At 41.2% G+C, this 22,161-nt stretch overlaps 1 protein-coding gene across 13 annotated transcripts in view; it reads left to right on the plus strand.

Annotated features, from left to right (window-relative positions):
• The window catches only part of slc2a9l2 (solute carrier family 2 member 9, like 2), a 105,096-nt gene that overhangs the window by 17,689 nt on the left and 65,246 nt on the right, over positions 1 to 22,161 (plus strand). For all 13 annotated transcript variants that reach the window (XR_004793375.2, XR_004793374.2, XM_035630513.2 and 10 more), the window contains exons 5-9: positions 996 to 1,120; positions 2,562 to 2,707; positions 11,173 to 11,305; positions 17,378 to 17,565; positions 20,092 to 20,202. Coding sequence is in view for 11 of the 13 variants with exons in the window: in XM_035630513.2 (XP_035486406.2) it covers positions 996 to 1,120; positions 2,562 to 2,707; positions 11,173 to 11,305; positions 17,378 to 17,565; positions 20,092 to 20,202 (703 nt within the window). In the remaining 2 variants the exon portion in view is untranslated. The remainder of the gene's footprint in view (positions 1 to 995; positions 1,121 to 2,561; positions 2,708 to 11,172; positions 11,306 to 17,377; positions 17,566 to 20,091; positions 20,203 to 22,161) is intronic.

A 22,161-nucleotide genomic window follows, 5' to 3' on the forward strand; every position in this document is an offset into this window, starting at 1 on the left:
AGAAGCGACCAAAAACGACCAATATCGACTTGTCTCACGAGAGAGTAAAACCCTCTTACACAAATTCTCCATCCAATGCTTTTGCTTTGATCATGAACATACCAGTCACATCCTACCCCATGCTGGAACTTCCTTAAATTGTTCATTATCAGGAGTGGTTTGTCTCTGTGTGTTGGCCCTGTGATGGGGCTCATTCTCTTAATTAACCACACTCCTGACATGAAAGTGCCCTGGGGGTCTGCAATCTCAGGGCTGCTATCCATCCTGAAGGAGTTAAACTATAGCCTCAGGCTTGATCAGTCACCCCACGAGTGGACCAAGACAATAAGACAATAAAACCAGTGTAGAAAATATACGTCTGCCCAAACTTTAATTAACTTAAATTTAAGTTTCGTTATATTCCCAGGGGTAATCGCACATTGTGGGCAGTTTGAGGGCAACTTCCTTCTAACAAAGATAAAAAAATGTTTGATGTTAATGAGCACACAAGGGCTGCCTGAGTGCACCATTAGTGTTAGTCTCACACGGGGAGAGGGGGCCCAGATTCAGCCTGGCCTGCGGGTTCTTTGCAGCAGCCATGTTGTCAGGCTTTGTCTGTTTATTGCCCTCCAAGATCTGGAATATTCTCCTGTTTCTCATTAGGGTCCTGTCCCACTATCACTAATTTTAAAATCTAATTTGAAATCCTACAAGACGGCCCACTGCTGTCTCGTTATTCTGTCCATCATTCTTTCATTTTATCTTCACTGTTGTGTACTGCATTTTTCATTGATTTTGATTCATTTATTGCTCTACTTATTCTTTTATCCATACTGGGATTAGTTTTGCTTTTTCTTGATCGTAAAGCTCTTTGAAAGGCTTCCAACATTAGATGAGCTTACCTTGATTTCCCCTTAATCGTTCAATTTGTATCGGATCGTGTCTAGAAATGTGCCTAGTTGATGTTCTCTACTTCCATGTCGTACTTTCCAACCGTGTTCTCTTCTTGACTGTAGAAGGGGAACCTTGATGCTGAATAACAGCTTTGCTGTTATAGCTGCGCTGCTGCTGTCCCTGGGTGAGAAGGCAAAATCCTTTGAGATGCTCATCGCTGGCCGTCTCATAATCGGGGTGGACTCCGGTAAGAGTTTATTTACTCACCAAGCTGTTAACAAAAGTCTCTGTGTACCAGTGGCAAATAAATAATTTGAATTATCTACATCAAGTGCAGACTGACAGTACATTGAACTGTATTCAAAGTCGAACCATAAGCTAAAGAGACACTTTCCTGCATGCAAAAATGAGATGTGGGAACTTAACATTGTGCTTGCATTTCATTGAATAACTCATATTAAATTTCCCAAAACTAAGATATTTCAACAGCAAAAAAAGAAGCAAAAGCGTATTATTTCACAGTGTTTTGTCAAACTAATGTGCAAATCCCATAGATTTTTGTTTTACTCCAGCCCCCAAGGTACAGAAAAATCCGTGGCAGAGATTATGGATATCTTCCTCGTCAGACCTGAATGCACCAGTGATCAGTAAATAACAAAACTTTGATTATAGGTGTAACTTTCTCCTCTAGGTGCTCGGAGCAAAACATCACTGCTTAGTCATCCTATTTGTGGCCTATGTTGCCTGAAGACAGAAATTTTCGGGAGACCAAACTGCAGTCAAATCATCACAGAGTGGCTTCGCTGGAACCGGCTGCTGGACGAAATTTGAAATTGCGCATGGAAAAATCAAACTCTTTTTCCAAGTCCATCGGCTCAAAACTGCTGATTATGAGGAGAAATTTGTGGCGGTTGATTAAGCTTATAATGATAATAATAATACATTTCATTTATAGAGCACTTTTCATTGCTAAAAGCAATCTCAAAGTGCTACAGAGTAGAAACAAGATAATAGAAGGTTTAAAAAGAAAAAAACATCGGTGGAAATCAACGCATTATTCATTATGCAGTGCACCAGACCTCTAATCTTGTGTCCCTCCTCTGGCGCACAGGAAGCAGTGCGTTAAATGTCGACCAGCAATAACTTTTTTGCCAGAGTTGAGGAGTGGGAGCATCCGCAGCTATAGAGACAGAGGCTACATCAACTAGAAGCATTCTGGGAAAAACATAATGTGTCCAAATAAGTTGCTGATGCTCATGATAAAAAAAAATAAAAATAATTCTGCATTCAGATTGATGAAGATTAAAGTCCAAAAAAAGTAATCAAGTGTGAGAACAAGTGAGAATTACTTTTGGAGTTGTGGTTTGCATCCACTAACCTGTCAAGATTATAGATTGGTAGGTAACAAGGTATTGGTTTTTAACAAACTTCCAAAAACCTACGGAATTGCTGGAGACTAGTCCTTCATTTAATGACTCCATTGCCCATGTTAAACCATATGTGCCGACCATTTCCAAAGCACAGGTCTTCTATTTACAGCAAGTATCCATAAGGATGCCCCACAATTCATGAGAGTATTTCCCAAATGTATCAGGCGGTTGAACACCGTCAGTGTATATGTTTGCACGTGGCTTTTCTGCACTTTAACTCCTTTATTTGACTCCTCTGGTTGTTGTCTTTCCTGACAGGCATCGCGCTCAGTGTCCTCCCAATGTACCTGGGAGAAATTTCCCCGAGATACATCAGAGGGTTCATTGGCCAGTTCAACGCCATCCTGATCTGCCTGGGAGTGTTCACAGGACAAGTGCTGGGGCTGCCCGAGCTGCTGGGCCAGGTCAGTGTCGTCAAAGATCACAGAAACTGTGGGTCTGGTTTGTTGTCATGTCTCTCATTTGTAGATTTTTGAAGGGTCATTCTGAGGTGGTGGAGTTCAGATTGATGCTTTGGTGCCATCTTTCACCATCATCGGAGGTGGAGCTGCTTTCACCACACAGTTGTTATGGATGCTGTTGTCTTGTCATTTGTACTGATTCAGCCTTGTTGAATTGAAAGCATCTACCAGTCTAATGTGAACCCATCCCACTATATCTCCACTAAACTGTTTCCATTATATTGCGGTGTTCAGTATTGCTGTGCTAGGTCAGGGGCTGTATCTGAGCTCAACTAATCTCTACGACACCATGACAGGAGGAACACGTAGACTTTTGAAGGAGTTCAGCATTTTCCAGATTGCTGGGGAGTGCATGGTTTTCAAAAATTCAAGGGTCAATCAAACCTCGAGGTGAAATAAACAAGCCTCCGCAAATGCAAGACACAGCAACAAAAAAAAAAAAGGAAAACACTGTGCCGCTCATCCATTTACACGTGGGCCTCGGACACATTGTGGGTGGGACACACCCAGCTACATCCCCTTCCTCTGCATTTTCCCATTACAGCCCAGGATGACTGTGGAATCCTTGATGTCTGATCAGTCGTCCTGACATCCGTGAAGTTTCACACCTATTCATTCAAAACTGAACTATCTCCCGTGACACTGAGGTGTGCAATAGCCACAAAGGTTTGAATGCCAAGGACTCCCCATTAGTCGATAGACATGACGAAGCCTCATGGGCGAGTTGCAGGCTTCTGCAGCCACAATCCATAGGATCCTTTCATTTCTACTTGACATTCAAGTCAAAAAACACAGTCCTCCATTTGCACATAATGATTTCCCATCTCATTTTTTTCCTGGACAAATGAATTGTGGGGGCTGTCTGACAATACTTTTGCCCCTCTGCGACATGTCTTCCCTCAGCCGCTTGAGTAATAAACTCACATTTTTAGCCTTCTCTGATTTTGCCTGGTTCTATCTGCCCCTTGTTACAATAAAACTTTTGGCAAGGGTTTTCAATCACCCGTTGTTTACCCGAGAGGAAAACAGATATTAGCCCAAGGCACATTTGCTCTGAAAGCAAACATCAGTGGTGTAATGTGAACAAAAATCCTGTGATATAAAGCGCTCCGCTTCTGGCACATTCTGTTGACCTCAGCTTTAGGCATGGCCCCTAAAAAATGAATGACTGATTAAGGACTGACATTTCCTCCAAATTGCTTTCCAAAATTTAAAAGCATGCAATTATGTCTTTTGGCTGTCTTGTCCGTTCAGAAAGTGGGAGGATTGGGATCACTGGCATAAAATAAAAAATGGATGACTTACTATCCAGAATATATATAAGGGTGACCTTGTATTTTTATTGCTTGTTTTCCAGGGCAATTATAGAAAAACACATACCCATAAATCTAGGGTTTTAGTGGACCTTTAATTGCCCTGATTGTAAAACAAGTGGAAGATGTCAAAATAACAAAGTAAAACATAAAAACATAATTCCTGCAGTGGAAGTTTTAATTGACGTTTATTTTTATTTTTCAGAGTTCTGTCACTGAATCATATTTCTTTGAATTAGGAGCAAATTTGGTGGTTAAGAGTAGCGTTGCTCCCTGAAACACCCATTCAGTATTTTATCATAAAATGGCTGATAGTCAACTGAAACAAGTAATGCAAAGAAAGCTCTTAAGAGTTCGAGAAAGCCTGTGACTAGATGAGGTGAAAGTGATTTATAGATGTGTGCCGGAGCGTCGACCACAGCAACAGCTGTTTGTGCATTTAACTACCGAGACAAGATACCATGGGAGTATGTGCAGCATCTGGATTTTTCTGTACGATTGTTTGCACATCATAAAATATTTTAAAGCCACAGACAACAAAACCACATCCACATCCTGTTTTGTTTGGGCTTATCCTCTGTGCTGCTGCCGTTTCCACCAGAGCGCAGGCTTTCATTGCAACAATGATGATGTAATCACGGCAAACATATTCCTAAGCCAGTGCATTTTGGAGGAAGCTCACGTTTTTCCATAATTTCCATGGGCCGATGCACATATAGCCTGATGTCTCGGGCATTGTTGTGGTAAATCTGTTTTTCTGTTAGCTTCTCTGTGTCTTTTCCACCGCTTTCCCTTCGATCTAATTCAGTGGAGAAGCAAAAACATTTGGGCATTTATTTGCTTTTTGTTGTGGATGGAGAGGGAAATCTAGCAGGGTGAAGAAATAGAGTTTCTGGAGACAGGAGATGTTTTAAAGTTGTGTTGTTTATACCAGATGCATCAGGGAGACTGGCAGATCCTAACGGTTGTATTGCCATCCCCAAATCTGAGTTTATTACAACCTTACAAAATCATAAGGTATATCTAATACACTATTAGATTATATGTGGAGCCACTCTATTGGATCCATATGTCAAAACATTGTCTTCTCATGAGAATGCATTTTTGCAGAGATACTCTTCCATACTCTTACCTTCTTCCAGTTTGATTTCGCAACGACTTTGACGTCCGACTCTTGAAAACATGTTTCCAATCCATACTTTATGGACTTTTAAGTCAATGTGTTTTATATTCTACCTTTTTCTGTATGTCTTGAACTGTGAATCCTCCCGCTCGCTGTATTATCTCCCCATTTTCCTCCCTTTCCATTTGCCCTGACATTTACACATGGGCATAGTGTTGAGCTGATACTCATTTTTAATTTATGAGTATTGGCTTGTCCCATCCATCATTTCCATCTGCAGACATCCTTTATAAATATCATATGGAGTTGTATATTTTCACTCAGCCATTGTGATGTATTCTTATCATGTCGGTGATACCCTGTCCTTGGCATTTGACAAGCGCGTCACAGGCACATGTGACATATCTGATGATAATGCCACGGTGGTCTCTGCTGGCCTTTGCTTTGGAGACATAAACAAGTTTCCTGTCAGCTGACGCTTCTGTTGATGGTCGCCGGTTTAAGACGTCACTCGTGTGGTACAAAACGATGATAAGCTTTGACAAATGATAATTACTCTAACCCTCATGCTTAGCCACTGATCTTTTCCCGGTGGGGGAAACATGTGTGCTCCAGATTTGCAGCAGGTCCAGGCTTTAAGCCGGCCAGTCACTGAACTCCCCTGAGTCACTGAACTCATCAGCATGCCTCAAACGCAGCACACACCAGCATGGCAACATTAAGGGGCCTTATCTGTACTCTATATCCTCAATATCCTCCTATGGCTTCAAAGGGTTAGTCACTGGTCACTGTAGTACAATTTATTATAAATTGTTGTCACACGTATCAGACACCATAGTAATGTGGTGTCCTGAATGACTGATATTTGTGTGTGTGTGTGTGTGTGTGTGTGCTTGCAGTTCTTTGCAGTTTTGAAATTAAAATATACATCTGTTATCTATACCGCTCATCCTTTGAGGGTCACGGGAGGCTGGAGCCAATCCCTGCTGACTTTAGTCAAGACGCCTGGTACTGTACACCTTGGACAAATGATAATTTGCCAGCAAATCGCAGGGCTGACACAAAGAGACAAACAACCATTCACGCTCACATTCACACCCAGGTGCAATTTCGAGCCTCAAATGAACCTAAGCTGAGTGTCTTTGGACCGTGGGAGGAAGCTAGAGTAACCGGAGAAAAACCCAGGCAGACACGGGGAGAAAGTGCAAACTCCACACAGAAAGGCTCGGGCCGGCCGTCAGGTTTCGAACCCAGAACCTTCTTGCTGCGAGGCGACAGTGCTAACTTGTGCTGCAAAATTAAAAAAAATATATCTGTATCTTCTTACTTGCATGCCATATAAACAGTTCCCGTGGTTGAATAACTATGTTCTACCTGAAATTGAAACTTTGTGAAAACTGTGGTGACATTTCCTTTAAGTAAGTCAAATCTCCACGGTAGCCCTTCCTGTACAGTGTCAATCCCGCTGGGACACCACTTCCATCAAAATATAAGGCAGACTCCTTTACATTCAAGAATGGGACAGCACACATCTGCGAGGGCCAGCTGTCAAATTGCTCTTCAGACAGAGTATCAGGAAAATAGGCTTAGGGGGGAAAGGGACATTCATTACAAACAGCTACAGGCAGAGGGATGATGGGCTTTTCTTTTGATCCTGGCAGATTCCAAAGGCTGCGATGCTGATGGCGTGAGGTTTTTACCAACAAGGTTTTCATTTTGTGAGAATTTAACATGGATGGGGTGTTGTGTTTATCTTTATTTGTTCACAGCGACACAACAGCTCCAAAAACTTTTTTCATCTCCCAGGTATAATGGCCAGATTAATGGGACATGAGTATAAAGGGAGAAACAGTTCCTTCCCCCCACACTCGAAAAAATGTATCTGTGCAGGAGCTTTTAAGATTTCAATATATTCTTTATTTAATCTCTTTTACACACTTTTAGGTCTTTCCCCGTGTGTTATTATTACATACTGACATTCTACTTAACATCATTTTTCTTGTTTATAAAAATCAGGTAATGCAGGGGTTTCTTCCTGTGATCCAACCTGATTCAATTGTCTCCAGCTAGCGAAGTGTGAGACTGCCAATTAAATCTCACTTCCCACTGTGGGAATACAAATTTACATTTAACTGTTACTGCCTCTACCAAACTCAGTACGAGCGGGGCCATTTCTTACATGGGTAATTGTCTGGCTAGGTAGAGCAATTAAGACCGACCTTATACAAATAACACTATCGTGTATAGTTGGAGTCACCAGGAATGTGATCCACCTGACATTTTTATTTCCATTATCTGAGAATTGACCTGCTCACACCGTCCCTCCGGGGTGCTTCTGCAACAGCAGCCATAATTGAAAGGAAAACATCTGTTGGATATACAGCAAAAAACCATGTGTCAGCATTGTTTAGTTTAATGTAAATGAGTATGACCAGAGGTCATTGCTGGGCCTCTTCCAAGCTATTTTATTTTTTTATTACCAGGGATAATGTGATCAGGGACCACAAGGGGAGACACAGCCTGTTCACCCAGCTTTCCCCAGTTAAAATAAAAACGCTGCAGGAAGACACCATGAAGCGTGCATTCAGTTTGTAATGTCATTAAAAACACGCAGAAGTGCATGTGTGTACTACCAGGTGCATTTGCCATGAGCTCTGCAACTTCCTAGTCGGCTATGGATCTCTGTTTACCCCTAATACACAGCCCAACCTGATAATTATCGATTGTATGCGAATGTTGAATTATGACACCCAGCTTCCTTGCCAGTGCTTTTGCATATGCATAACTTACAAATCTATACGCTATGAACCTGCCTTGATAAAGATTTCAGACATTTTCTTGTTTCTTGTCCGTTAGAATAAAAAACAATCCATGTGTTAGCGCAGTCAGCATCGTCAATCTGTATTATATTGTGCCAAAACAAACCTGTGGAGATAAGAATCTGATTTCTTCCAAGATGTTGTGCAGACTATAGAAATCAGTGCTCAGAACTGACCTTTCAGAGCGACCTCTGAGAAAGATGAGCCCAAACTCTGCATCAGTGAGACCTGTGCAACGTGAAGTGTGCTTACATTTACACAACTCACACAGGTTTACACAAAGGATCACATATATATATATATTGTTCACAATGAATTTAATGAAAATATGTAACAGTAAAGTGGTCACTTGTGACAAACCCAAAGAGTTTCACTCAGTTATCCTCTGACATTTTATCATCTTTCAGTTGATTGTTTTAGTTTTAGATTTTTCATTTTTTATTACCCACAACTTCAAAGTTCGGGTCATTTTCCCTGCTCTCATTAAACCTTTGTTTCCATCAGCAGTCAGCTGTTTTCAGTGGAAAAAGCTGTGATATACAAACTGTATTGGACTTACATTTGTCGGGTGGACAGAAAAATGCCTTTAATTCAGAATCTTATATATATATATATATATATATATATATGTATATATATGTATATATGTGTATATATGTATATATATGTGTATATATACACACACACACACATATATATATATGTGTGTGTATATATATATATATATATATAAGCCAAAGAAACATTAATATTTCATTTTGCCTCACTGTTGCGAGGTTCACAACCTATAGCATGCTACTTTACACCTAAAGGGTTAATGACATTTTGGCAGACCTGGATTGTAGACTTTGAGAATATGGAATAATTAGCAGCTCAGGCTGAGTAAATTTGAGGCGTTAACAAAAAGTTACTTACACAATTTGAAAGGTTTTACAGTCTGATAAAAATGTATTAAAAAAAAAAAAACGCAGAGAAAAGGTTAAGTAACTGAATCCCCCCCAAAAATACTGGCTTTGAGTTGAGAGCTGACATTTTCTGTCCAAAGGCCATCTCCTTACTCAGTCTCTGCATAGCAACAAATATGCCCATTCGCTCATGTGAAATCTTGAAGCATAGGTGTGCTGAAGAGAGGGAGCCGAGCTGTATTTCATTTTTTCTTTCGGGACTGAATGTTTTTGGCCTTTGTCTATACTGGTTGTGTTAATCACATTCCTCTTATAGTCTTTGATGATGTCAGTACGAACGTCATCAAAGGTCATGCTCGAGCTTGACGGACGCTGCACTTGTTCATAAAATGATGGTTGTGTATAGAACCTAAAGTGTCTTTCAGACAACATGGCAGACTCAGCGGAAGTGAACCTTCGCCCAATGTAAATACGAAGAGCGCATTCTGAGCTCATGCAGATACAATGATTCTTAGTTTCAGGTAATTTATACAATAAGGAAAAAACTATTACGAATATTATTTTCCATTTCTGCCTTTCGATCATCCCAAATCCTACACAGTGGCACTTTAAAAAGATCCGTCTCTCTGGCAGTCTGCCACAAGCTGAGCTCAAAATAGAAAGTATTGGCTTGAAGTCAAAATTGTTCTTGGAAGAATCTCAAATACATTCGTAGACTTTCCTTCAGTAGTGCCGTAGCACAGGCCGTTCCTGAAGCGTGAGTATCCCTTCTTCCTTTAGCTGCAGGCAGAAATTGGCTGGAGTTGAATCAAACTCCACTCAACAGGCAACGTTTTCTTCAAAAAGATCTAAGTTAAAACCTTGTCATCCACCCAATTTCTCCAAAGAAATGGATTTCATGCAGTGCATTTTATGAACGTGAACTTTCTCCATTCAGAATGATGTTCATTTCTCAGTATCTGGTGATATTTTCTTCAAGGGTGGATCAAAATTTCCCGGCACCGCTTTGTATATTTTGTGGGGGGAAACGATGCCTCATGTATGACAGTCCTTCAATTGGAGGGCTTTCTCTACCATGACAGCGTATGATTCAGTATATTGAAAAGAAGCTGTTGAACCAGACCATAACCTTAAAATACGATCTGCGTATAACATTAATTTACGTGTCCAATTAAATGTCCAATGTTTGAGTATTTGTGAATGACCTCTGCCAGAGATGTGAAGGTCGGACTGTGACATTTTGGAGTATAAAACTGCCCACGTGTATTTTCCACGAAGGATATTTAAAAAATTCAAGGTTGTCCTGACTCAAGTGCTCTTTGCGGTTGGTTTGTTTTGTAGAAGTATGCTACAGAAAAGAACATGTTTAATTCCAGCTTCCATAAATCTTTCAGGACATTTGTACGTATTTGGCCTCTCTGGCATATTATAAAGAAATGATTGTGTAATGGAGGGTATAACTGTAACTGCACTCACGTTGGGCCTGTTTGTCTTCTCTCTCTCTCTCCCTGCAGTCTGTATTCACACCATAATGGAGTAGTTGGGATATAGAAACAAAACAAAACAGTGTTCTGCATACCTAAGTTTGTCGTATTGGCCTCATAAATAGCTCATGTTTAGCCAAACGTAGCAGCGACTGGGGAAACTGCTATTTCTGTTGTTGAATGGATCCCATCTGTTAAAGTCTGCATGCCCGTCAAGACTTACTATTACTCAATAAGGTAATTTCAAATACACGGAGGAGTTGGAACTTGTTTTTAAAAATGTGGGGCCAAATTTAAAATCACAATGAAAGTTATATATGAAAGTCTCCTTATGCAGTTGGATTGTTACTTATAATTTATTGTGTTCCTTTATATTGCTTAGGGGTTTAGCATACTGTTATTAATGCTGACGCCGGCATTATAATTCCGATAACCGATCAACACTTTCATACAAAACAGTAAGCAGCATTTTGCTCGTAGTCTTTCTTACTTAAGGGAAATATGTGCAGAAAAATATGCATCATCTGAATGCCACAGGTCTAAATTAAGCTTTCACATTCGAAGCAGTGCCATAATCCTATACCATATTTTGTTCATGCACGGTAACTCATTGTTACGTCGCATTTAAATGACGATCATCTCTTCTGGCATAAATCCTCAGTGAGAGAATATGCATCCACTTATTCCAGGAAGGGTTATGTTACAGCTGCAAAATACTGCTCTAACTTATCGGGTATTGCATTTTGGCGATTGTTTCACTGCAGGAGTCCAGGTGGAACTACCTGTTTTCCTTCCTGGCCTTACCGGCATTGCTTCAGCTCTGTGTGCTGTCGTTCCTTCCCGAGAGTCCTCGCTTCCTGCTGATCCAGAGGAGGGATGAGGCCGGGGCAGAGAGAGGTATTGCACACAATCACACACACACACACACACACACACACACACACACACACACACACACACACACACACACACACACACACACACACACACACACACACACACACACACACACACACACACACACACACACACACAAGCACACACACACACACGCAAACACACACCAACAGAAAGATGTGCCAATCCCCCTCACTGGTGCACTGTACGTCTGCAGAATACAGATCTCTCTTATACATTTGTGCTCATTGTATTTTAAGAGCATTTTTCTTTTGCCCGCTCATGATCACATGCACTCACTTCTGGTCTTTGAAAAAAATACCTACAGGGAAAGAGGCTGACTGCACTACTACACATACTAACGTAGTATATCTGCAGGGAGATGATAGTTGTATAACAACAGCACAGCCTGGCTCATTGATTACTTTCCCATTACTGAGATTTGTTGCTTTTACCGTGGCATAGTTTACCATTGACTTACAGTGCAGAACTCTTGTGGGATAGGACCACGTCGGTTTAATGTCCTAAATGTTCTCAAACAAAAGTCTGGTGCCCGTATGAACCCTGAAGCAGATTTGACTTGCTAAAATCGGGACTCGGGCTCATATTAGAAATTGTAAATGAATGAAATGTCTTTTTTTCTGGTCACTGTCAAAATGTTGCACTGAATTGAGTGTTCTTTTCAGTTTGAAGTTGCTTCACAGCGTCACAGCCAGAGTAACTATAGTTTCCTGTATTTTCAATGATTAAAGGCTCTGCACACCCACACATGCGCTCTGAGTTGTTTGACTGCTCAGGTTGAGGGCGCCGAGATTATGTCTCCATGTACCAGCAAGAATATTTCAGGTTTAATTTGTCAATCAAGCACAATTAGTGTTCAGCCACACAGTCCTGCAGGCAGCTCTAATCTGCCACAACAATTGATATGTCAGTTATTATAATAGTAAACCTCATGCTTTGAATAAAAGCGTACAATCACAATCCTCGTGTTGCCTTGTATGAATGTGGGATTTACTGCAAAGTCAGAATGTTGAAGTAGATTGAAAGTAATAAAAAGTAAGTGTGAAAGTGTAAAAGTTATAGAACCTAACCCTATCTTTAAATTCCAGTTGGATATACTGCACAGTATGTCTGTAGTGTGGGCACTGTGATTTCAACATTGTCTGTTAGGTCAGTGATTTTAATTCCATCGGGAGCTTGTATCCGTATAATCTTTCACCTCCACTCCAGAACTTTTCACTCTTTAATCCAGATCCTGGCCAGAGTGATGTTCTTCAAAAGTAGCTTAAAAGTAGGATCAATTTTTTTCTGCTTGTTTAAACTTGTTGGCCTTTGTTAATGTATCAGCTCGGTGTGAAATTCTACTTGTATGTTAAAGGCAACGGAGTAAGTTAAACATTTTTTTAGCTTTCTTTGATACCGACAAGAACGCATTTGAATCACAATTTTTCTGTTATTGGTCGGTGGATTCATGGACGTGTGTACAGAATATCACATGCTTCATTTCTGTGTGATTATATTTGACTAAATTGGAACTCCGAGATGAAATAGCTGAAGTAATAACACCATGAGCCATATATCTTGGTTTGGCATCTCCTTTTAACCTTTCTCAACTCTCAACCAATGTAGGCTGTAATTGAGTAACCGCAGTGGGATCCTGTCAACTGTACATGCCCTGACATGAGAGAAAACAGCATGGGGTAGAAGGCATAACTCCAAAGTGCATGTGTTAATGAAGCATGTAGAAAACTGTGACGTCAGCTACGACTTTGATCAAGTTGGTCTCTGGAATGTTTGGAGCTGTTTGATGTGTCCTTACATTATAGATACGTGCCCTGAGGGGTCGATTGCTCGTGTTCTTGTATGAAAATTGAATATCCCGTTTGCTTCTTCTGAGCTCAAATTTCAGGAAGGTCGCTGCGAGAGAGAAACTTAAATGAGCAGCACTGATCACCATAGCAAAATAATTTTAAAATAATCTCATGTCAAGATTGTTTTCAAATCTTATTGATAATTTTGAAGAAAAAAAATATAAGAACTCTTGATGGTTGGTTTTGTCTTACGTTTTTAACCTTCCAAAGTAACCCAAATGCATCCAATCATACTTTACATTCAAAGTTTTTAAGTTTCTGATAACAAGGCATTAAAGAATATAGGATGGAATTTGCCCCACTGCTCATGGGACGATGTGTGTGGCATGTTGGACCTGCCTCATTCATTTGACAATAATAACCTACAATAAGATAGTAATGAATAATGCATTATACCTACACCACAGGTGTCCTTTGTAGAGCAGTTTTAATAAAATGAGATTGGCACTAGGTTGTGCACAATTTGGCAGAAATTACACCATGTTGAATTAATGAGGAAAAACGTGTTTGCTCTGCGGTGCTTGAGGGCAACATCTTATGATTGAAATCAGGGGGGTTTGGCCCAAAACTACAGTAGTCCCCTATTGATGCAAAGGAACAGAAGCACATGTTTAACAAATTCATATTCTAATGAAAGAGCTTATGTATCAATGTCAGAAACAAACAAATGAGCTCTGGATAGGTCCTGAGCAGTTAAGAGCCCACGCTAATTATTCTGGGCGAGAAATTATGTTTGGAAATCCTGTTTAATCCAATTAATCTGGCAAGGCATCCACACTATGCACAATAGATCTGGTGCCATCTTGGCAGAGTTACTGCATGTTAAATTTACTTGGCGACTCCAAAAACAACACCAGAAAAAATATTCACAGCAAACAAAGAGGAAGATCTGTTTTTTGAGACCACATTTTGGTTGTTTCTGTTCATCTCCTTTTCCATTTTTTAGGTAGGAAGTAACAGTTACCATTGTTCACATGAAGTGAAATACTAAATTATATGGATACTGAATATGTGCACACAGACATACGGTGTATTTATACATACAGATACAATATCCAGAAATAATCCAATATGAGCACATTAGTGTTAATGCATGGACATCATTTCCACAGATTAGCAATGGTATTTCTCTTTTTGTTTATAGGGCCGACTAGAAAGCTATCATCCTCATTACATGACAGGTAGTGACAGAGTTTATGCAGCATAACTTATGTTCAGCAGAGTTTCTACAGTTGTTTGTCATTGGCCTCACTGTGGAAACATACATTGTGCAGCATATACTGTGAAGTGAGAGTAAAGGAGTTTGTTTTAAACCAGTACAGCACAGAATCTGGAAGAGCAACCATTTTTTTCAAGACGAGAGATTAGGATATCAAGGTTTAACGCTGCACTTCGGTCAAAGCGGACAAAAACCAAGAGACCTTATTTTCAACAGAGTTTAGGCCGAGGTCGCTGGTTATTTTTAGAAAGAGCAGTTTCAGTGCTGTGGTTAATTCCAAGTGTGAGTGAAATTCCTCTAGGGTACATTTCGACATAGAAATGAGTTCATTTGCGCTGACACTATCATCTTAAGTTTCTTATTAGTGGATGATATACTGTAGCCAGTCAGTACCCGTGAACTATCTCGGTTGGGTTTCTCCAAGGAGAGTTTTACCGAACGCTGTCTTTGAATTTTAATAGATGAATTTGATTTGTATTTATACTCTTCAGGACATGACTTGAAACACTGTTTAACAAGTGATGTGGGGACAAGGGGTCAAGATACTCTGTGTTGCAAAACTCAGTCAATGGGAATTTTTCCAGAGACAGCGTTAGCAGCAACACTGACTCCAATTTACTTTATTGTACTATTGAAGAACAATACAAGATCTTCACATTATGCCCGTTAAGTGTTTCGCTCATTAATGTTCATGATGAAGACCTGTAACAATGTCCCTTTAAAAAACAGATTCTAAATTCCTGCTCCGCTGTTTACCTTCAACCTTTTCGATCACTTTCCCTCTCTGCCATCTGTCTTTGTTTTTTCACTTGAATGTTGAGTCTTTTCTGAAAATTAGAGTCAAGACAATGTTTTCTCTCTCTTTTTTTTTTTACTGGCGCGGAAGACAAAGAACAGAAGTAGAGAACTCAATAAATCAACCGAGTAACCATAAAAAAGTCATCGTGGTGGGAGGAGAGGTGGGTCTGTAAACACATCCAATTATCTGTAAAGCTGATGGTGAACTCGGAGTTCGATTTAACGACATCTGCTGTATCGTGGTGTTACAGAGTCGTTCTCCTGTCTGGTGCTTTGTACGAGCATCAGACAGCCGGCGACAGCGACTGGCCGTGTGAAGAACTCCTCGAGGGAGAGACGAGGGTTGGTTAAAGGACACGTCGCCCAAACTCCCCTCATGTCTTCCCTACGGCGTTTTGTGGGCCCAGCGCGTCACATCCATGTTGTTGGCTTACAGCGCTGCGGGTGGCGGTCGGGGGTTTGGGGGCGTTGTCAACACACATGAATCTTGAGTGGTGGACCCTTCAGTGTCCTGTCATCATCATACAGTGTCAGACAGGAAAAGCATGTTCTCTTTCATGTTGTGTCTGTCGTTGTGTCGGCCCTGTCCTCCTTTTAAAGGTTAGAGAGGTTTGAGACAAGAAAGAGGGACTATGTGTTGTTGGTTTTGGTCATCATGGAACAAAACTAACCACTCTCATCCCTTAAAAACAAGCAAAGATGTATCCATGTTAACCCTCTTCCCAGTCCTTATCCAACTTCCTATAAATATTCACCTTTATTCCAACACTCATGTTAGAAGCGGTCTGGTTCTTTCTCGCTGCAACATCCCTGCGCCGCGTGGCACTGCGAGGGGCCGAGGCCACAACGGTGACATGGAGAGGGGCCCCTCGCTGTCCTCCTCCTGCAGGGAAAATAAAATAGGTTGCCTCTGTGGGGACACCGCCGCCGTTGCACCTCCCGCCACACTCATGTCACGACACCACTGACATTGACAGCCGTATGACTTTGGATTAGAGCAGGTTTCTGTATTTTTCCATCAGCAGGGATGGCGATGGAGCACTCATTTACATGCGCTAATCTGTATAATAATTACTTTGAGGTAAGATCTCGTGGGGGGAAAACTGTAGCCGGGGAAATTAATTTGCCTTGGCTCACCCTCTGACTCGACCGTGAAATTGCTGGTACAACGTGTGATTCAGGCCGTAAAAGGTGACACGTACTGTACCTATTCTCAACAAGAGTGAGTGGTACTTGTTTTGCACATTTATTGTTTCTCATCTTATGCTGAGTATTTGTTCAACCTCAACACTGAACATAGAAGCCTATTACTCTGTGGCTCTCTGTGTTAAATCTCACTAGGATTTTAGAATCCGAATGCATGCAGTCCACAGACACAATGGGCCTCACGCAGGAAACATCTCTTACATCTGTTCGTACCGTGAGTTCTTACTAACAGGCCTCGTCGGATTCATTAAACGCTTCAATCTTCAGAAAAGTGTGTAAAACACGTGTGTTAACAGCATGAATGTAACCTGTGCGTATTTGGGCAAGCATGCCCGCGGAATTGCAAATTATTATAATCAACGCCAAATAATAATCAAATTATTATTATTTAACGTGACGCGCCACGCACCGACGTAAACGATTCTATCCGATGTAGAAGAGTATGAATATGACCCAGAAGTGATGCATGTCATAATGTAAGTAACTGTTGCCTGTGAATAATTCATAGTGTGTGTGAGGTCATCTGATGTCACACGGTGGTAAAACATGTTGATGGAGCCGCTGCGTTTTTTGTAGTCCATCTTCTGAAATTTGTAGTTTCACCAGGGCAGACACACGTCAATAACATCCGCCGTCGCATTAGGACGTAGTATAGTGAAAGTTGAGATAAATAAAAATTAAAATTTGAATAATTAAAACAAAGTTGCACAATAACTTAAAATAGGGGAGAGTTAAAGCCAATAGAAAGAAAGTCAAATTCTTAAGTCGCTCGACTCAACAGCCTTGTGGCGGTACAAATAATATATATCTTTAGAAAACATTTTGTGTTCATTTAATCAATTCAATAGATTGAATCATTCGTGAGGATGTTTTGTAATTTGCTGTGGAATGAACCCCTTAAAATGCTTTTCCCCCTCTGCATGAGGGTCGTTGTAGTTTTTTTCTAACCCAGCGTTTGTGTGTGTGTTTCTGGGTCAGCCTTCCAAAGGTTTTTGGGGAAGGAGGATGTGTCCCAGGAGCTCGAAGAAGTCCGAGGGGAGGCTCAAGCTCAGGGAAGCCTGGACTCCATCTCTGTGTTACAGCTGATGAGGACCCCAGCTGTTCGCTGGCAGCTCATCACCATCATCATCACCATGGCCTGCTATCAGCTCTGTGGCCTCAACACCGTAAGCTGCGGTTTTACTTCCTCTTCTTTATATGCTCTCTGTCAGGACACGTAATTCAAATTATTTCATAATAAACATAAGAATTTCCTTCATTCCACATTTAGCGGTAACGGTATGCACATCAGCATAAGACTCTCTTGAAGACATCTAACCTGCAGTTACTTTTCGACCTTGACAGATTTACATCAGTGCCACACCAGGAGCCTTTAGAGACTCAAACAAGAGAGGCAGCCATTCTTCTCCCTTCTTACCAGTCCACACAGAAAATGTGTTGATTGTGATGTTTCCCTGATGCTAGGATGTGCTGTCTCAGACAAACGGCACAATGCACAGCCACCTTACAGAGAGGTCACGGCGGACGCGTGTTAACACATCCGGCAGGAGCCACGTAATCAAATTATCTGAAGTCTGTGAACAAACGCCAGTGTTCATTCTTCTCCCAGCGCCGTTTCAGTCTCCACAAACTCCCACGAGTTTGTGGAGACTGCTGCATGCGACTGGAAGTAATGTTGATGAGAGAAGAGACAAACCAATGAGCCTTAGAGTTGCTAAAAACACAGTTTCGATCTGAGAAGGACAACTGGGTGAAAATTCACCCTGGTTTTATCACAGTGAGAATAAACCCCTTTCACATCACACACAGGTATTTGAGCAGCCGTTTTCACCCACAAAACAAAGATGTGTTGCTTTAATTCTCATTGGAACTTGAACTTTTGCAAAGTAAAACGTTGTTACTGCGTCACACACACTGTGTATAAAGCTCTGTGTCGACACAGCCGCAGCTTCCTGCAGCCTTGGTCAACATGACATATGACTCCCACCTCCACGGTGCAGTAAAGAAAGTATATTTTAGCACGGGCAAAAGTATTTCCGTTTCTTTAAAGAACACCATGTACTATAGATGGTGATATAGATGGTACAGGGCTGGTGATAAACTGCTGAATCTTTGGGGTGTAAAAAAAATAAATAAAGAATGCCGTCACAGCCCCGTGTGTCAGTGCCCCAGGTGTGGCAACACATCACAGTGACCCTCTGGGTCTGTGCATGCACAGGTTTGATCCCACGTCTGTGGTCTCCCACAGAGTAAGCTCTCTTTTATTTATAAACTTCTGAATTCTATTCTGCATTATTACTCATTTTTAACCTGCGGTTTTCTGTAAAACAAATATCCATTTAAGAATAAGAGCTATTGCAGCCAGTTTCCTGCCCCAATTACAAATGTGTCTTTTGCTCCACAGTACAGCGTATGAGAACCGGGAGATGTCGCAGTGCGTCACCGTGCTAACAGAAACAGACTTCTAACTGTCCTCCACCTGCTGAGTTAGAGCACACGCGGTTGTTGGTAATGATGGTTTTCCAATTAGAGGGCCTGTCCTCTCTACCCTGGGCCTATGGGTGCCAGGAGTACGCCTCCAAGAGGAAATGAGCAGCTGTATATTGCTGCCATCCACCACCTAAATGAAAGAGAATGACCACATTGAAAAATAAAAAAACTGACCTTGGATGATTAACTGCTGGCAACTAGCGCAAACTTAAAATTGAAAAAGTTATTTCAGTTTTACTGTTAAAGTCAGACACTCCTGTGCATTTAAATCTGAGTCTATCAAGAAAGTCCTGGCAACAGGGATGCAATGAAAACTGGTCTTTTTGAAACTAAAGTGAATTAAAGAGACAAAAAAACACTAGTTATTTGACCAACATACTTTAACAGGCCGCATGCGGGGTATGCAAATGGATTGTCTCCAAATTCATATTCACTGTGTTATAAATGATAAAAAAAAAACTGCATTTAACCTTTCGTGATTGGATTTTCAGATTTGACAGGTTGGTGGTCTTTTCAGTGACATACATGAGGCCCACAAATTACAAAGCTCATTTGAAGTATCTCAGATATGAATAAGGCTTGATGCACAGTTGTTTTCATTCCAAGAAGACAGGGATGTAATTTAAATCTCTGTGGAGGTCTTTGTTTTGACTGTCGTATACTAGTCACTCCCGCCCCATCACCATCAGAGCAGTCATATTATTCTAGTAAATATTACAGTCTGAGAGTGAAATGGTGAAGATTCAGCAGCATATTGTGCCGCACTGAATCGGAGTGCTGATGTTCACCTGACAGCTGAGAAATACCCCTGCAACCCGTGTCATAGCTCACTGCTTCAGGTTGTCATAACTTACCTTTTCTGACAGTAATATTATATATATATATTTATATATATTTTTAACCCTATGAAAAGGACCTGTGGAGAGAATAGTGCAGGCCAAAGGTAAAAGGAGAGTGTGCAGAGAACAGCGAGCCAGGCACTTCCATACTCTCAGCATGCATTGCCTCCATACAGTTTGTCATGGCATGTCACTTAACTTGAGATTCTCAACAAAGGGCGATGAATGGCTGCGAGGATTTGTAGTAAAAAGAATCAACTGTCCAGCTATTGAAGCAAAATGTATAAATCTATAGAAAATGATGTGTTGCTCACTCAGATTTTTTGTTCACAACAGTGAACTTTGATGTATTTTTCCTCACAGATCTGGTACTACACCAACGGGATCCTTCGGGAAGCCGGCTTTGCCGAGAACATCCTCCCCTACATCACACTGAGCACCGGGGCTATAGAGACATTGGCGGCCATTATGTCAGTAAGTTGGTTGTGAAGTACAGGTTGATTGACACATATGCGACCCCCCTGAACGCATTGAGAGCTACATGTTCAGGTGTTTCTGGACAGATCTTTAAAAGATATATTAAAAGCTTAATTATGAATTTGGGAAAAACCAGATGTGCCCACAGTATGGCCTGAAAGGCAGTGGATTATTTTTCTGCATTGTTTTTTTTAAAGTGAGCCAAAGTAGTTTTTCAAAGTTTGCTGTAACTGAATTATGTTACCTCGACTGTGCATAAGATGAAAAGTTATACATCAACACACTAGCGTGTGTGTGTTGGGTTGGAGGCGAGTGTGCTGTGTGGATTCTGTTGCATGGGGATAGATGTTGTGTGGTTGTGTATGTTTAATTATATCGGCCTCGATGATGCGTGTGAAATGTGTGTGTAGCTGCTCGCCTTAGCTTACAGGCCTGAGATCTTGTATTGTATATTGCATATTGAGACTTTGTAAGATTGCGGCACTATGGCTACATCCACATTATTACGTTTTTGTTTAAAAATTCACCACTGCTGCTACGTTTACGCCTGCTGTCCACAAGCGCCCTACATCGAAGAAGTTTAGAAATGCAGCTTGCCCCATTTTAGATGGCAAACTCCGGGGCTGTACTGTAGTATAGACGGGCTAAAACTGAGACGTTTGGAAACAATTACACAGCCACCGGCATTTGCTTCGTGATTGGTTCTTATCAGTCTCTACCAGCGGTGAAGGCAAAGCGTTGTAAATACGGTCATTGCTGTACCCCGTTCATAGTATTTTCTGTAACCCAGCATGCAAAGTACACATGCTCAGTGTATCCGAAGAGTCAAGTGATAAGTGTGTTGTCAGGTGTGTAAGAATGGACGGGGGATTAATAATCATACAGATCTAAAATGATTGTATGGACGGAGATCATTTTAGCTTTAAAACATCATTTAAAATGATTTAGTTTCAGTAAGGATGTAGTCAATTGACACTGGGTATTTCATGCACTGTATTGCTGTTTTGCAAGTATTTAAATCAACCAAACATGTCTGGTTCTGGACAACAGACTGCTCTTGAAATACATATTCACAAGTGGGCCAGATGGTAAAAACAAACATCTGACCCGCCCAGAAACAGAAGTTTCTGTTGCTCAGCCATCACGCTAATGCACTTGACCACAGTTGGTTGGTGTGGAGGAAGGTCCCAAATGAAAGCGTCGCAAACAGCTGACGAGTTGACGTGAAAAGGCAGGAGTTCCTTCCTGCTCTGGCAGCTGATCTGTCACTCGATGACCGAGCAGGGAGCACTTTGCATTAAGCAGCTCAGTGGAGTCAATATTTAGTGGGAGTGTCCCTGTTGGCAGCCTGTTAGACAGATGTTGTTGCATTTCTCACCTGAGCCTTATGTGATGATTGGCACGCACTGATCACTGTGCACAAAACACAATGAAAACATCCCGACCAACACCATGTACCAACGAGCTTAGTCCTGTTGCAGCAACGCAGGCATCTCACCTTCCACCTTATTCCTCTTGTGACTTGTCAGTCAGCCAGAAAATCAGAGATTGCACCGAAAAACCAAATCAGTGAGTTTGCATGGGATGTGATGTTGAGGTGTTCTTTATCCCCACAGTATGCAACGCGGGCTGAAATAGTCCCTCTTTCCGTCAGTAATCATTTTTGTTTCTGGGACAGCACCCAAAACAAATTTTGGAATTTGGTCATGAAACTTCACGATGATGTTAATCAGTTAAGGAAGTTGATAGTTTGGTGTTTATTAAAATGCTATAGTCCTCTTTTCCTTGTCAACGAGTTGGAGAGTCGACTCTCAACCCTCTCAAACTTTTCACCAATAGGCAACAGAAAGACACCACACACTTTGTTCTGTCGACAGGATATGGATATGAAGACCAGGGCTGGACCTTGTTGTCAATTGCACTGAATAACACTTTATTATAAATATATGTCACTCA

Source organism: Scophthalmus maximus, chromosome 6 (assembly GCF_022379125.1).
Source record: "Scophthalmus maximus strain ysfricsl-2021 chromosome 6, ASM2237912v1, whole genome shotgun sequence".
NCBI lineage: Eukaryota > Metazoa > Chordata > Actinopteri > Pleuronectiformes > Scophthalmidae > Scophthalmus > Scophthalmus maximus.